The following is a 15024-nucleotide window of genomic DNA, read 5'->3' on the forward strand; positions in this document are numbered from 1 at the left end:
TTTATGTAAAGGAGGAACAACAAGGGGCCTAGGATAGAACCTTGGGGGACACCATATTTTACTTCCAACGTGGTGGGAAGTAAAATATTCCACAATATTACCCGCACGCTCGACATCTTTGAGAACAAGTGCCCTAAAAAAGCTGCCCGGCAGAAAAAACAACATAAAGAGACACCTCTCATAGCCCACGTACTTTATTTTTTACGTTTTCAATGTTTTTATTCCCTCATAAAAACGCACACCGGAATGCTGGCGCACCTTGAATACACAAAGTTCCTTTGTATTGTTATTTTTCTTTGAATCGTCGTTTGTTTTTACACACCTGCTGCAGAACACATGTTTGGGACTGAAATGTAGTGAAGTTAAACATCGTTCACTGATGAAGAAATATGCGCTAACTAAAGCAATTACATTTTTACTAGGGTAATGAAGGTAAATACTATTTTGTACGACCCAAATAACCAAAGTGTTCCGTGTCATTTTCCGGCGAAGAGACAACATGCACGCGTGTATTCCCATAAGACTGCACAGGAGCAGCCACTTCTGTGACACACAATGTTTGTCACGGAAGTCGCATAGACACTAGCGCCAGTTGAACGTATAGCGCACATTATAATAACTATGCGCTAGAGCAGCTGCAGTGTTAGATTAGCGTCTTCTGTGTTCTGCTTTGTCGTCGTGCAGCCATCTTGCAATGCCCCCCCCCCCCCTCCACGCACACACGCACACGAAAAAAACACAAACAAAACGGAATTTAGGGGGCAAACTGTATTCAGAGGAGCTCTAAAAGCCTGTTTAGTGGACATTCCGACGGAGTGAATCGAGTCGTAGTCATGGAGCCTCCCCTTAACGCCTCCAATGGCGCTGAGAGGAGTAACGTAATGTTTTCAATCCTAATTGTGATCGTCATTGTAACCACCATTCTGAGTAGGGCACACTTTAGAGCACATTGTTTAAATCTGGCGGACAAACGCGAAAATTTATAGATTAATAGCGAGTTCTAGAATATTGTATGCAAAAGCTTTACGCATGCAAACAAACAGGGTCGAAGACATGCGCCAACCCAAACTGTGATTTTGGCTTGGCGCTATTCTCTAAAAAGGTATTATTTGAAGAAACAAATTATTACAATTTTGAAAATTATTTAAATTGGTCCCTCCAGTAAGTAATAACCGCCAATACTGGAACTGCAGCATGAACCCTGAAACCAATGTTCAAGAAGTTAATTAACATACTGTAGTAAATTAATCAGATGACCATGGATATTATTCCATCATCAGACGTTCATGGGGCCCCAAAAATACAAGGTGAAGGCCCCAGCACTCGTCTAACTCTCACCCCTTTAAAAAGAGTCTGCTCAAGTTATAATTAAACATTGTCTAGTTACACATTTATATCCATCAAACGAATTGTTCCTGGAACTAACTTTTGGGATTCCAGAGACTCAAATGTTGTCATCCCTGCTTCATATCAGCATACTAGCACAGTATGTTCTTTCTCAAGGTTATGTTTCAACAATGCTGACAGCTTCGCGTTTTCTAACGTGTTGTGTTCAACCACAAGGCGGTAAGAACAGCTGATGCTTGTCATTTAGTTCTGACTGGCCTGAATCTCGCTATACTCGTTTTTACCTGAAGAACCGCAGTAAAAAAATCCGGCTTCTCGCGGAAAATTACGGATTTTCCCCTCTATATGGAGAAACAAAATACCTGTAGGTGCATTATGGATTTTCTTTTCTCTGTGATTTTGTGCGCTGTACTGTTCACTATGACATCATTCCAACTCGCCGAGCTTCCCACCCTTCTGCAGAAGAAGAGCTTTTGAAACAAGCATATTCGGGGCATAACTGTCAACAATATTTAGGTGAGAAGTTGTCACCAAAGTAGTGCCCGATGTCCGGAAGAAATACATATATTTTGTTTATTTAATGACAACTCTCGGTAGAGAAAAACTCCTTGACAGAAATCCAACCAGAAACCGAAAACGTCGGCACTCTTTCTTTCTCTCTGCCTCTGTCTCTCTTTCTTTCTCACACGCACACATAACACGAGAGACCAAGAGTGAATTCCTGAATATCTGGATGGGAATGACCTTTGAATATCACCCTTAATTTTCAAAACGTGCAAGCGACATGGGTGAAATCCTCGGTCAATGGCAGCAGGGCAAACATGTATGTCGGTCGAACTATCAATAATGCGGTGCAGGATAATATATGCACAAATATTCTAATGTCCGGATATTTAGATAACCGAATAGAAGAGTAACATAGCCGATGATTCGAACATGCTGTTATCCGGTTTTCAGATTCTAAGAATGCGATAATTCGAATAGCCGGATAGCCGGTTATATAAGAAAAGGTCTGTACTCTTTTATACTACATTGGTGTTTCAAGTCAGCAGACGGGCTCATTTAAGCACTTTCGAACAACATCGATCGCGATGCTGAAGTTCATTCAAAATACCAATTAAACGCGAATTTCAAAAGAAACGTTTCGAGAAATAATTAAGATTTCAGTGCTATTTTCTAACTCTTCACACGTGTGTGCCATTGCGCGAACATAGCCATGGAATACTAGGAGGAGCGTGCCAATGGGGTAAAAATGATTCGCTTTGTCCTATGGCCCAGGGCGAGTCAGAAATACATACTCGCATTCAGAAGATGGTGGACGTCTCTTGAGAGATTATTATTCTTATCATCGAAGAGGCTTTGGAGGGGTGCTCGCATTTCCGTCTGACTCGACCAACCATCCAAATCTCGCTGAAACAGAACTCAACAGCCTATCCTCTAAGGCAGCAAGTTAAGAGCGGCCCTCCAAAGCCCTACTGATAGGGTGGTTGAGAAACAAAGTCCTATTGGACTTTATGAAAGTCCAATAGGACTATCGTAAAGCGCTGTAGGCAGGAATTTATGAAAGACTTCGCTGAAACATCCTCGCTATTCACTGACGCTTCTGTAAGCAATGTCGCCCCTCCTCTTTTCCTGCGGTGGAGTCAAATCAAAGTCAAACTTGGAGGTTTTACATGCCAAGCCAATAAGATGTACCTGGCACGCCCCACGGAGGACTGAACCTTAATATCGACCGCCTGGGGATCTTCTAATGTGCAACCGATATCTCGATAAAGTGGCGACTTCTCCGTCATATATGCCTGCGTCAGATTGCGGGCACCCGGGCCGGGATTCAAACGCGCTTCCTCAAGATCCCTAGACCGGAAATTTGCCTCTACGGTGAACTCCTTGACCCACATAATATAAACTGCATATTGTCGCTTTTTGCGTCATGTAAACATAATGTATGTAACATTTAAACAATTCAAAACCGTGGCGCGCGGTTTATCTTTTGTGAGTACATCGTTCAGCCAGTGTGTCGTCCATGAAATCTAGCTTATCTTTGCCCCTCCTTTCTCTGCACCGTAACGAATCTCCTATGTCGCTTTCTCATAAAATTGACTACTCTATCGATATTTTAACAAAAAAAAAAGAAAAAAAACTTATTTTTCCAAAAACTTATCCTATTTTTAGAACAATTAAAGACTTGTTTGTTTTAACGAAAGGGCGCGTGAACATTATCTAGCTCTTTTTAACAAAGCGGGGCGACACCTTGCGGTACACTGCATGCGGTGCGGGTGTGATCCCCTACTAGAATTAACACAAATTATTAAAAGATCAAATAACAAGGCTGAGAGAGAAATAGTTGAAGCGCATTTTATAGAGACCTCAGGTGACAACTGCGTCAGCATGCCTTCGATTTCACTGTATGACAAGGAAGTTTCTTTTCTAGATGGTTCTGTGTAGTCACCTTGCACTCACACGAATATTTAAATCATTGTCATCTTTTGTTTTTGTTTATGAGTTGCTTTTATCGCATGGGGTTGGCATGATGTGAAAGAGTGTTCAGGCATGTGATTTATTTATTTATTTATTTATTTATTTATTTACCCTCAAGGTACAGAGTACATTTTAGAGGGGAGTGAGCAAACAATAAATAAACGTAATTAATCAACCAAGGGTGCTGTTAATAAGTGATTGCTTAAAGAGTGAAATATCATTAATATCTGCAATAGAAGCGGGAAGGTGGTTCCAGTCAGTCGATGTGCGAGGTATGAACGAGGTTTGCCTGAATAAAACCAGTTGGAAGTTAGCGCCAGTCCATGTTGTTTGTGTCTTTTCTTTGTGCGGTATTTTTTTTTTTTTTTTGCGCTGTTTAGTTTTCGAGATTACAATGAACCAACTAGCCCACTCCAAAGTTTTTATTCTCCCTCCCCCGCACATCTCCTTTCACCAGGATCATCAGTATACGCTTCAGAAGTTTGGGATCCCCACCAGCAGTACCTGATAAATAGTATAGAACTGATACAAAACAGAGCCGCCAGATTTGTCCTTAATGCATACTCGCGTGGTCAAAGTGTAACTGCCATGAAACGCGATCTTAACTGGCAGCCTCTACTGAATCGTCGTAAATGCTTCCGCCTGAAACTCCTTCACAGCATATATTACGATCAATGTGGAATTGACAAAATGCGTTATTTACTTCCACCTCACTTTATCTCTCGGCGCCTGGATCATAGCAGAAAAATTAGGCCTTTTTCCAGCAGAACAGACATTTACAAATACTCATTTTTTCCTTGTACAATACTCAACTGGAACAATTTACCTGAAGAGATCGTCTCAACAAGCGTAAGCTATCAATTTTATCAGGCATTGTCAGATTCTTAAAACCTGTTATTTCTACAAACTTCAGCTTTTTCTGTATATATTCACGAGTGCAGTGTCTAGTTTTACGCTGGTTTGGGTTTACGTTTGTCTTTATTTTCATGTTGATTTCTCCTGGTAAGTCACATTTTGAGTTTTGACTGTTTAGGCAATTTAAGTGTTCTTTGGTGTCATGTTCATTTTGTATTTGCCCCTCCCCCGCTATAATGCCCTCACGGGCGCTGTGGGGTTATTTCAATAAACAATAAACAATAAAGTTGGAATTCCGCAGTGTCGCACCTCCGCCTACCTAGACTCTTTTATTCCCAGGTCGTCATCTCAGTGGAACCACCTTCCGGCATCTTTAGTGTCCATGTCATCAATTGGTTCTTTTAGAGATGCATTACCCGGCCATTTTTGTCAGCATGGCACCCTGACTCCTTTTTGTCTCGTTAACTTTTTGTAGTTGTTCTCTTTTTTTGGATCATGTTTTGTTACTTGCCCCTCTCCCCTGTAATGCCCTCGGGCCCTGGAGGTACTGAAATAAATAAATAAATAACATAAACATAATAGACTGCAGACTTTCGCTTTTTGCATCCCTCTACTCTTCCGGTTTTCTTAATGTCCTCTCGTTGGTTTGCGTCCCTATTTTTTTACGCTCTCCTGGGAATGCGCACAAGTTCGCACGAACTCATTGCATGTCCCTACTTGTCCAGAAAAAAAAAGAAAGCTTCCTGCAAATTGTTACGGGCAGGAAAAGTAAAGACGGCCAAAGTACCGGCAGTTCTCTGGGCCACGGCATGCTATGGAGTTTGAACACACGCCTATAGGGAGCGCTACTTCGTCCGCTTGTTGCGCAGGGGTTGCGGTGACGTCTGAACGCCGAGCTACGAAAAGTACTAAAACACAGACAAGGATGAAGGCGAGGTGAACAAACACAAGGCGCTATTACTTTGTTTGTTCACCTCGTCTTGGTCCTTGTCTGTGTTTCGGCGTTAGTACTTTTTAACGACTATATATGAACCAATTAGCCCCCTATTCACTTTTCCGAGCTATGGTTGGCTCTGATTAGAAGGATAGTGGGTAGACCTCGATGCAGTTAGCATTAAGATCAGTATTTAGCAAAATGGACGATTGGGCTAGTTCGTAAGAATTTATAATAACTTACAGCGCGACTGGGACAAGGACAGACAGAGAAGGAAACACTGGACAAGCGCTGAACTAGCAACTGATTCTATTGAAAAGAAAATCTATTTAAAATAAATTCTTTTCGATAGAATCAGCTGCTAGTTCAGCGTTTGTTCAGTGTTTTCTCCTCTGTCGGTCCTTGTTCCAGTCGCGCTGTAGAGTCATAATGAAAGTCAGTATTGTCAGAAGAAAAGTAGTGACACGAGAAGCAACTTGTTTTGAGTAACAACGTTGTTGTGCACGCGTTGCTTGGCGCCTAACGGAATCCCCCATGGGCCTGCGTATGACATCATCATTAGTGAATTCCCGTCCCAATTGACAAAAGAACATGTGGCGCCATCGCGTGGTAGCGCCACGCTCGTTGCGCGACCACCCAAGACGAGCCGGTGGAGACGCTCACATCAGCTAAGCGACGCTGCGTACTACGTCATGACTCCTTGTCTTCGGAATGCTAGTGCGTCAAGAGGCGAAGTTCTTCGCTTTACTTCATTCAGAAGCCGGAACTTTGATAGGCTCAATCGGCGTGCTCACTCGGCAAAGGTCTCTCCATCGAGTATCGCCTCGTAAAATGTACCAATAGAAAAGGAGTAACCGATTCTCATTACGGCTACTCCCGATGAGAATATTTGGCATGGTTTTACTCGAATACTCAATGCCAATCGAAATTCAAAGGTTACCTCCCAAAGCAAACATTCCTCTTACGACCTCTTGATCGGGTGAACGATACCATTGGCCCCTCCCCTCGTTAGATTTCTCTCGTTTTAATTTCTGAGACGGTAACTGATACCAAATTGAGAAGCAATCTTCACGGAGAAGCAATGAGGCCGCCGAAAAAGTTTCCATCGATGTATCCGATAATCACTCGCAAAGCCTGCAGTAGTCTGCTGAAGTAAAGCTGCCGCACTTTGCGGCCATTGTCGCATTTAGAAACAAACGCGCAGACTACAAACGCCATGTCACAGGCGTTCTTCGCGTTTAATGCTATCAGCTTTCGGTAATACGCGCCTAGGAACACAAAAGATACTGCGATCTAGCGCTTTCCGACAAGCTTGATCGGCCCAACTGAGTCGTAGCGCTCGGGATCAAGAAAAAACTGAGTATAAGAAGTGCTGTGGTGAAGCCAAGTGAATCTACCTTCTCTCTCATTCATTTTAACGAGACCACTGCGGAAACTTTCATGACCAGGAATTGCATAGGGGCAATCCTCTGCAAGCATGCCTGAAGAGCTACCGCGTAAATATGCGCTACGTGTTTGGCAACCAAGATTATGTTTTTGAGGGAAGCTGAAGAGCTTCCATAGAAAGCGCGATTAGTGTGCTCGGTGTATAAACACGTAAGAAACGAAATCATAGTTTTTTATGCAACAAGAGAGGTCAAAGAAAAATCACCCTCCACCGGAAATTGAAGAATTCAGTTGATATACATTTTTCTCCAGTTTCTACCATTTTACTTGTCAGTATGTGAATTTAAACATCTGGCAGCACTTCACCTTAGGCATTTCACTGCTCTCCCTCTCTCTGACGCCAGGAGTAGTGCGCAAATCATAGCGACATTCTTTGCAATTTATGCCGTAGTTAAGCTTCTTTGCACCTCACCACACAGAAGAAATGCAGCTTTAAACTCGAAAGAGATGCAGCTTCAATTGTTCATAATGCAAAAAAAAAAAAGTAAATGTCCTTTTAGTTTTTAACTAAAGCTCGGTGAACTTGACACGTCACACACACACACAAAAAAAAACATTTATGGACAGTTTTGAAGGATGCATTGTCAAAATGACGCTGACAACTACTGCGTGAATAATTTTTCAAGAAAGCTGTCGATTAGGTTTATATTAAAATTATTGAGCTGAATTTTATGAGAGCGCTGACGAAATCGCATGTGATACGCGCAGGTCCGTTCTGTTCGGTGGGTCGTCTCACAAATACAGTACGTTAAAAAAAAAAAAAAAAAAAAGACGCCTGCATTGACCGGAACGCAGTGCAGTGAGCCTCATGGACTAGAGACACAGGCTCCAAGAATCGACCGGACGGTCTGACAGAGTCGTTCTCGATGCAGCTCGCGGTAACTCGCGTACAAAAAAAAAAAAAGTTGACCGGAAAATATTAACTCGTTATCCGCAAGCTCGAAGTCGACTCCCCGAACGACAAGGTTTTCCTCGTACCTCCCATAACATCCCCGTAAAAAAATTTAACATAAGAAATAAATAAAACATGGCTACAATCATAAACATGCGTGAAGTCAGCCTCTTTAGGCTTTTTTCCCCCTCGATTTCCGCCGGTGCACTCAGTCATGTCAAGATCATGTCATGCGCATAACTACTAGTGCGAGGAAGGGCAACTTGAAGTGCGCATTTCCGAGATATCCCACGTGTCGATTTGTTTTTCTTATAGTTTTTTTCCGAAGCTTGTACTTCAGCTTTTAGGGCCTTTCGCTGTTTGCCGCCGTGTTGCGTTTATACTTCGTTTCCCTTTAAGCCCGACGCAGCCACCGCTACAAGTTGATGGAGGAAATTAAACAGCGTCAACAGCTCACCGACATTGTGTTCGCCACGTTTCTGAGCGTGTTCTTTCATCGCTGAACTCTACATGTACAGGAAAGGCCCAGTGACATGCGTTTCAACGTTGTTTGATTAGGCGAATCAGCTGGCTGCGCGGGATTCAAGGTGAAGCGAGGATATCGCCGATCTAACGAGGATTGACTTCGACGAGGTTCGGAGTTTTCCGACCTAGGGTCAAGTCCAAGTACGATATGCGATATGCACGTGCGCAAAAAAAAAAACTTAAAGAGATGGCGCCACGCGGTGTAAGGGAGTGCAACATTTATGAGATGAATAGATTCATGATGAGCTAACTATTTGAACGGTTAAACCTCTATATTATGGCTTCGATAATTCTTAAGCATTCGTAGTATCTAGTTTGTCTTAGATGCGCGCGTGTACACAGGTTCGAATCAAATAGCGCAGTGTCATTCGCAGCTTTAACAATAAGGACTTTTAGCGAACCGTTACCGCGTTGCTCGTACCGCACTACCGGAGCCTTTGAATGGCGCGTTTAAGCTCGCACCCGGGTGATGCCGCGACCGCGGGGCGCGCTCTTAAAAAGCACGCTTCAAAGGCACTGCGATACGCGGTAACGAGTCGCTAAAAGTCTCCACTGCCAAGAAAATCGGATGTCGTGGCATTCTCTTCCACTGCGAAGGTTTTGTGTGATTCGATGTTATTAACCTCCAACTGGCATTCGCACGCCCCTAATTTTTAAAAATGTCATGAAAACTATTACACAGATCGTGTTTACCAGAAAGTGGAAATTGAAGTGAGGTGTAGTCAGATAAGACTGTCCAGTACTCGAACGTGGTCGAATTTCTTCAGAAAAGCAAGAAGCTTTGCCAAGCAGTTTTGGACCCAAGTATACTCGCACGGAATGCCACTGGCCAAGAAAATCCCTCGTTGCGGTGTAATATCGAAGACAAAAGCGAGCGTTTTTATTCAACATCTCCTTCGCAAAACTTCATGAAGCAGCTGGGGTGTCGCGCAATATCCCCCTCATGATCAACACTGCGTGAGCACTTGGCTCGTGATAATCAGTAGCTTGTCAAGCATTTGGGTAGTGGCCCGAGTACACTCGCTGGAATGACGACAATAGCCGAACCATGACAACGTCTGGAAATCATCGCGTGTCCTGTGCTGTGCCAAGCCCAGCGCGTGACTATGATAAACATTGGCGGCATATAATCGTCTCCAGATCACGCAGCCGCTTGTTTTGCAGCGAATTGAGAGGGTGAACGCCGCTCGTTTTTTATTTATTTTTTTCTGCGATTTTTTTTTTTTTTTGCAAGTGGGGGAAAAACGAACGCGTGCTTTATAGGACATTAACGTCAGGGATTCTTTCTAAGTGGTATGTGCGTAAAGGATGAAAATCGTTGTATCGCCCCTTTAAAAGCAATGGCTTCAAAAACATAAATCGCAAGAACGAAAGTCAGCAAAATACAAGCCGCGGTAAGTCAAGACAGTTCGTAGCCTCCCGATGTCTAGAACAGTCTCGCTATTACGAGTCGACACCCCTGACAACATGCTCTTTGCACAAAACAATGCCGTCACACACAAGCGCGGTGGCATCGGCACACTATCTGGAATCCTTATCAGTATGAAGAAAAACATCTCCAACGACTGAATTTCCTTGTGACGCTGGGTGACTGACCCTTGGGAAGTTCTGCAAGGAACGCTTTGAAGGAGTCACATTCTGGCACGTGTGCCGTGTTGCGCATTCGAAATGACTCTGTTCAATATTTGTCCATGAGTTGATTACACTCCCTCGTTGGTTTCAACGGATGACTCAGAACGAGTGTATTGCTGTGAAGATGAAGATACCAACGGGACAATAACGCACGACCATCTCGGGCGAGGCCCCACGTGCCGGCTCAGCCTCCATAAATCATTCTATCGTTTGTCATCCCTGTCCTCTATGCTGTCGACAGCATCATGCTAACAGTATCATTATCCGAATTCAATGCAACGACAGACAAACATTTCTTGTTGAATTTTAAATACAGCTTGTTAGAAACTTTTACCTCACCTTCGGGCGTGTCCAACTGATTAAAATAGGAGATTATTGGGTTGGCGAACAATACCTTGGCATTTTTGACAACAACGACTGTTTAGGTCAAAAAGTCGCATGCTTGATTCAACTTCGTAGGTTGGTGTTTTAGCCGTACGGTTCACACACCAGAGATTTATTACATTTATGACCGGTTATTGTTGGCAGCAACGTGACAATTAAAGATACCACGGACGCTATTTTTATATATATAAATAAAATAAAACCGCTACGTCCTAAATCTGGCAAGTGCAGACCCCCTTATGTCATAATCTAAAGGGACTATGCTCCTTCCCCGCTCACGTTATCGAAAACATTAATAACTGCTAGTCGTTATATTTCAAATAGACGAAGGATGTTTTTACTCGAACTTTGAGGATTCAGCCTGCATGAGGCCAGAGATATCACAGAGGCGTATATTCGCAGTCACTTGTCACTTCTTTCCTTCCAATTTCTTGCGCGCTTATCGCTCATACTTTGTTGAGTGAATTAACATTGGCTGCCAAAAAAGTGCGACCTATCTCTGAACTCCGACCTACTTGGCAGACACAACAAAGATAAACCCGAGATAGTTTATCGTTTCCTGGCGCGCTTACACACACGGTCCTTGCCCGTAGGCACTCGATGGTGTAGGTGTCAACAGACGCAGCATTTTATCAAAGTTTATCGGGTTTCCTGAACAAAACAAGCAGAAAAAAAATTTCAGTTCACGTGAACCTAATGGTGTTTCTCAATGTCCTCCCGGTTAATCGAGAGGGGGTAGTCACTGGCGGCCATAGCAGTGTGCGCGACTGCTGAGCGCGTGCTGACGGTGAGCTTCCACGGTTCTTTTGGAACGTGCATTCCGCACGATCAAGAGTGCCGGTCTTAGCAGCCTATTGATCTGAGCCCGTTTTGAGCAAGCGCTCTAAACAGCCCCACAAATATGGCGTCCAGTGAATACTCCCTATAGGGAGTATTCACTAGACGCCATATTTCTGGGTGCTGTTTAGAGCGCATGCTCAGAAGGAGCTGACATTTCAATAGGAGGTATTCACTGGACGCCATATTTGAGGGCGATGTTTAGAGTGCATGCTCAGAACGAGCTCACATTAATAGCCTGTTCAGACCGACAACCTTGATGGTGCTAAATGCACGCTCCAAAAGGACTTTGGAAGCTCGCCATCAGCACGCGCTCAGCATTCGCGCACACAGCTATGGCCGCCAGTGAATACTACCTATACTAGCACATATTCTTTTGTTAAAAAAAAAGTAGCCGGAAACGAAGTGTCGTCGTAACGCAGTCAGCGTCAAGAGCTAATGCCGGGAGATGGTCTTTCACGCGCTCCATTTAAAGAAGAGGAGTGAGCGTTGGGAGGAAAACAGCCAGATCTTATCGCCCAAAAGAATAACTCCTGCACATTTTCTCGATTTCAGGGTTGCGACTGTTGAGTGACACCTCTGAGTTACGAGGTGTAATTTTTTTTTCTTCTCTTCAATGCCTCGTGTTAGCAACCTTTGTGGTAAGTTCCATGGCCCATCGTGTGACCGAAATTTCTTACGGCGGTACCGCAAAACATACTTCTGGGGCTCTAAACTCGTAGAACACAAAGTTGAGGACGAAATTCACGGAGCGCGCCGATTGCACTATCACGACGATGACTTCGCACTTTCTCCGCCTGCGTCCAATCGGCACGCTCCGCGAACTTTCTGCTCCAACTTTGTAATTGACGAGTTTAGGGCCTCTGGCCTAGTCGCAAGAGTAGTTCCGATCAGTCAGGTAAGATGCTATGGCTGTTTTACTGCATCGCTTCGTAGATATCAAATATTTGTAAAAAATATTCACACACATTCATAAAGTCGCCGGCCGAAAAGCGAGTTCGCTACAATGAACGCAGGCTCAACGGCGGGCTCACGACGAGCTTTCCCTTACCTTTTGAAAACAACTAGAATATCGGCGGTGTGCAATGCACGTTGCAGAAGCGCCGTGGAGGCTAATCATAAGCTTGAGGTGAGTATAGGAAGTATTCACCGGCGGCCATAGCTGTGTGCGCGACTGCAGAGCGCGTGCTGATGGCTAGCTTCCAGGGTTTTTTTGCAACGTGCATTCCACACCGTTAAAATGGCCGGTCTTAGCAGCCTATTAATGAGGGCTCGTTCTGAGCATGCTCTCTAGACAGCATCCACGAATATGGCGCCCAGTGGATACTCCTTATAGAACGGACTAAACTATGGCCGCCAGTGAATGCTACATACGGCAGCTAGGGGCGCTTGGGCCGAGCAGCGAATCAATAATCTTCACGCGCGATTGCCGAGGAGCACTTCAAACCACGGTCGCTAAAGCATAACACAACAAGCAGAAATTGTCCGTTGCGATGGCTCAAAACGCAGCAGAAAAACACGGCGAACGAAGTGGTAGTACCAACAAGTAACCTCCTTGGGTACGAACATGGCATTGGGGCAAAAGGTTGTTTGACAAACAGCCAACCCGCTGAATGCCCGCTGAGAAACTTGTGGTATCCTTTTTAATATCGGTTTTAGAGTGGATAGCGCTTTTTCATTGGTGAAACATTTTGGCAGGGCTCGTATGTAGTCTTCGTAAATCGATATCAGACATTTATTTTGGTTCAACTTCTGATCGGAGTTATCCTTAAGCAAAACGCACACGAAGTCACCGAGACGCTGAAATCTACGTACCCCACGAATCAATAAGATGCCGTGTTCTCTTAGCATCTATTTTCGTCTGTCCTTGTCTTTAGGCGTTTTACTCGAAGAATCTACAACCAACTAGCTCACCTTGCCTTCTTAATATATAAGAAAGTCATGGCGATGAGTGCGACAACGCTTCATGATGTGCAATATTCTGAGGCTCTTATTGGCTTACTGCAGTTTTCACGGCCTTTTGCCGAATTTAGCTTAATCGGCATACAGTCATGGCATATGGCGAGGGCCGCAGTTAACAGAGAATGGAATAAAAACCACTGTGTCATAACAACCCGAAAGGCCAAAAGAATAAAGCATTGTGCCACACCTAACGCTCTGATCATGCACTTTCTAGAGTTTTTCGTGATATTTTGTTTTAGCGCCTACTTCAGCAGGTTAAACACGGCTAGTGGGCGTTGTTTCCGACAGAACTTGAACGGCTTTTCTAACGTGAACAGTTCTTCGTCTATCACACGGTTCTGATCAATCAGTTTATGAGCTACGGTGATTCCAATACTTGAGGCTCGAACAAACGTAGGCAACTTAGTTTTATACCTGTCGTAGTTTATTCGAGCACCTGACACGAGTGCCTTCAGATGCAAGGTTCTTTGCATCAGCGATGCAACGTTTGTATCAATTTCTTCCGCAACAATTGTAAGATTACCTGCCACCTTTTCTGTCGCAGAAAACAAATATTCACGGGGGAGATCAATGAGAATATATCTTAATCGTTACGCAGAGCAGAAAATCCACTGGGCGAACATTTTCGCCGCGTTGAGTATGGGTTGGATTTTGTTCAAATTATAAATGGCTTAAATTGAGAAGAAAAAATAAAGGAAAAAAACAACAGAAAACGTACCTGTTGCAAGACTTGTTCCTGTTTGGGACTCAGGTCTCCCACGTGTCCGCTCATGTTGAAGCACCCGGATGTCGTCTGCTAGAAACTCAAGATCGAAACCAGGAGCGACGTCTTCCTACGCCGACCGCGATCGGCACTCGTGGATCTGGCGCGCGAAGCACGAACTCTCGCTAGATGAACTCTTCGCCGAACCCCAAACTGCTCGGGACAGTCGGTTTCCAGCACGTAATCCTTGGCGCTTGCAAGGACAAGGGCGAAACCGTAGTGCGCCGAACAGTCCTCGAAAGTCCCTGGGGCAGCTTCCTTCGGTAGCCAGCGGCTGCGTGCAGAGAGAGAGAGAGAGGAGAGCGAATTCAGCGCTGCAGTCTGCAGTCCTGACGGCGGAAATGGAATTATGTCGGCTCGACGACCAGCTCGCGCGACTTTCTCTCGCCCGAAGAAGCTGAAGAATAACGCACAAAATTCAAAGCCCTAATGGTCGAGGGGCCTCGCACGAGGAAAGGGAAAGGAGGAAAAAGGAAACACATTTCTCTCTTTCTCCGTGTTTTGGTTATTTTTTGTATCGTTTGGTTTCTTTTTTATCGTCCGTGGGACGAGCCGGCTCTGTCGGCTGCGATCGGGGGAGGGTCGGACAGTTACCCCCTCGCCCCCCCTCCGAGGGGCTGCGGCCGACGCCGCTTGGTGTCGGTGCTATGCCCCGACTGCTCCAACACACCGTTCTGACGTCACGGCTGCGCAGAAGCTTCATTTCACGCGGTTCCTGCGCAAGCACTGTGGCCACAAATGGTGGGGGCCCGTTTGCCCACACCTCGTGGCTTTGGATAATGCGTGTTGGCCTGTTGTTAAGACACCTCAATGTGTTTCTGCTTACCCTAGTGCTAGTGCCACTACCTAGTGCCACTAAATAAGTTACGCTTCAGAGTAAAGACACTCGCCTATATTGTGGCTGAAAATCACGGTTACCAGTTATCTGAAGGTTTATATAAAGTCACAGGAAACGCTTTTCCGTCCACC

The 15024-nt window shown here is 44.6% G+C and overlaps 1 protein-coding gene across 1 annotated transcript in view; it reads right to left on the minus strand.

The window, feature by feature from the left end:
* The window catches only part of LOC8041410 (SEC14-like protein 2), a 98067-nt gene extending 83603 nt beyond the window's left edge, over positions 1–14464 (minus strand). Inside the window, exon 1 of the mRNA XM_040498897.1 lies at positions 14011–14464. Within this exon, the coding sequence (XP_040354831.1) occupies positions 14011–14064 (54 nt within the window). The 5' untranslated portion in view covers positions 14065–14464. The remainder of the gene's footprint in view (positions 1–14010) is intronic.
* Between the last annotated feature and the right edge of the window lie 560 nt (positions 14465–15024).

The sequence above is a fragment of the Ixodes scapularis genome, unplaced genomic scaffold, assembly GCF_016920785.2.
Source record: "Ixodes scapularis isolate PalLabHiFi unplaced genomic scaffold, ASM1692078v2 PGA_scaffold1__304_contigs__length_218370807, whole genome shotgun sequence".
Taxonomy (NCBI): domain Eukaryota; kingdom Metazoa; phylum Arthropoda; class Arachnida; order Ixodida; family Ixodidae; genus Ixodes; species Ixodes scapularis.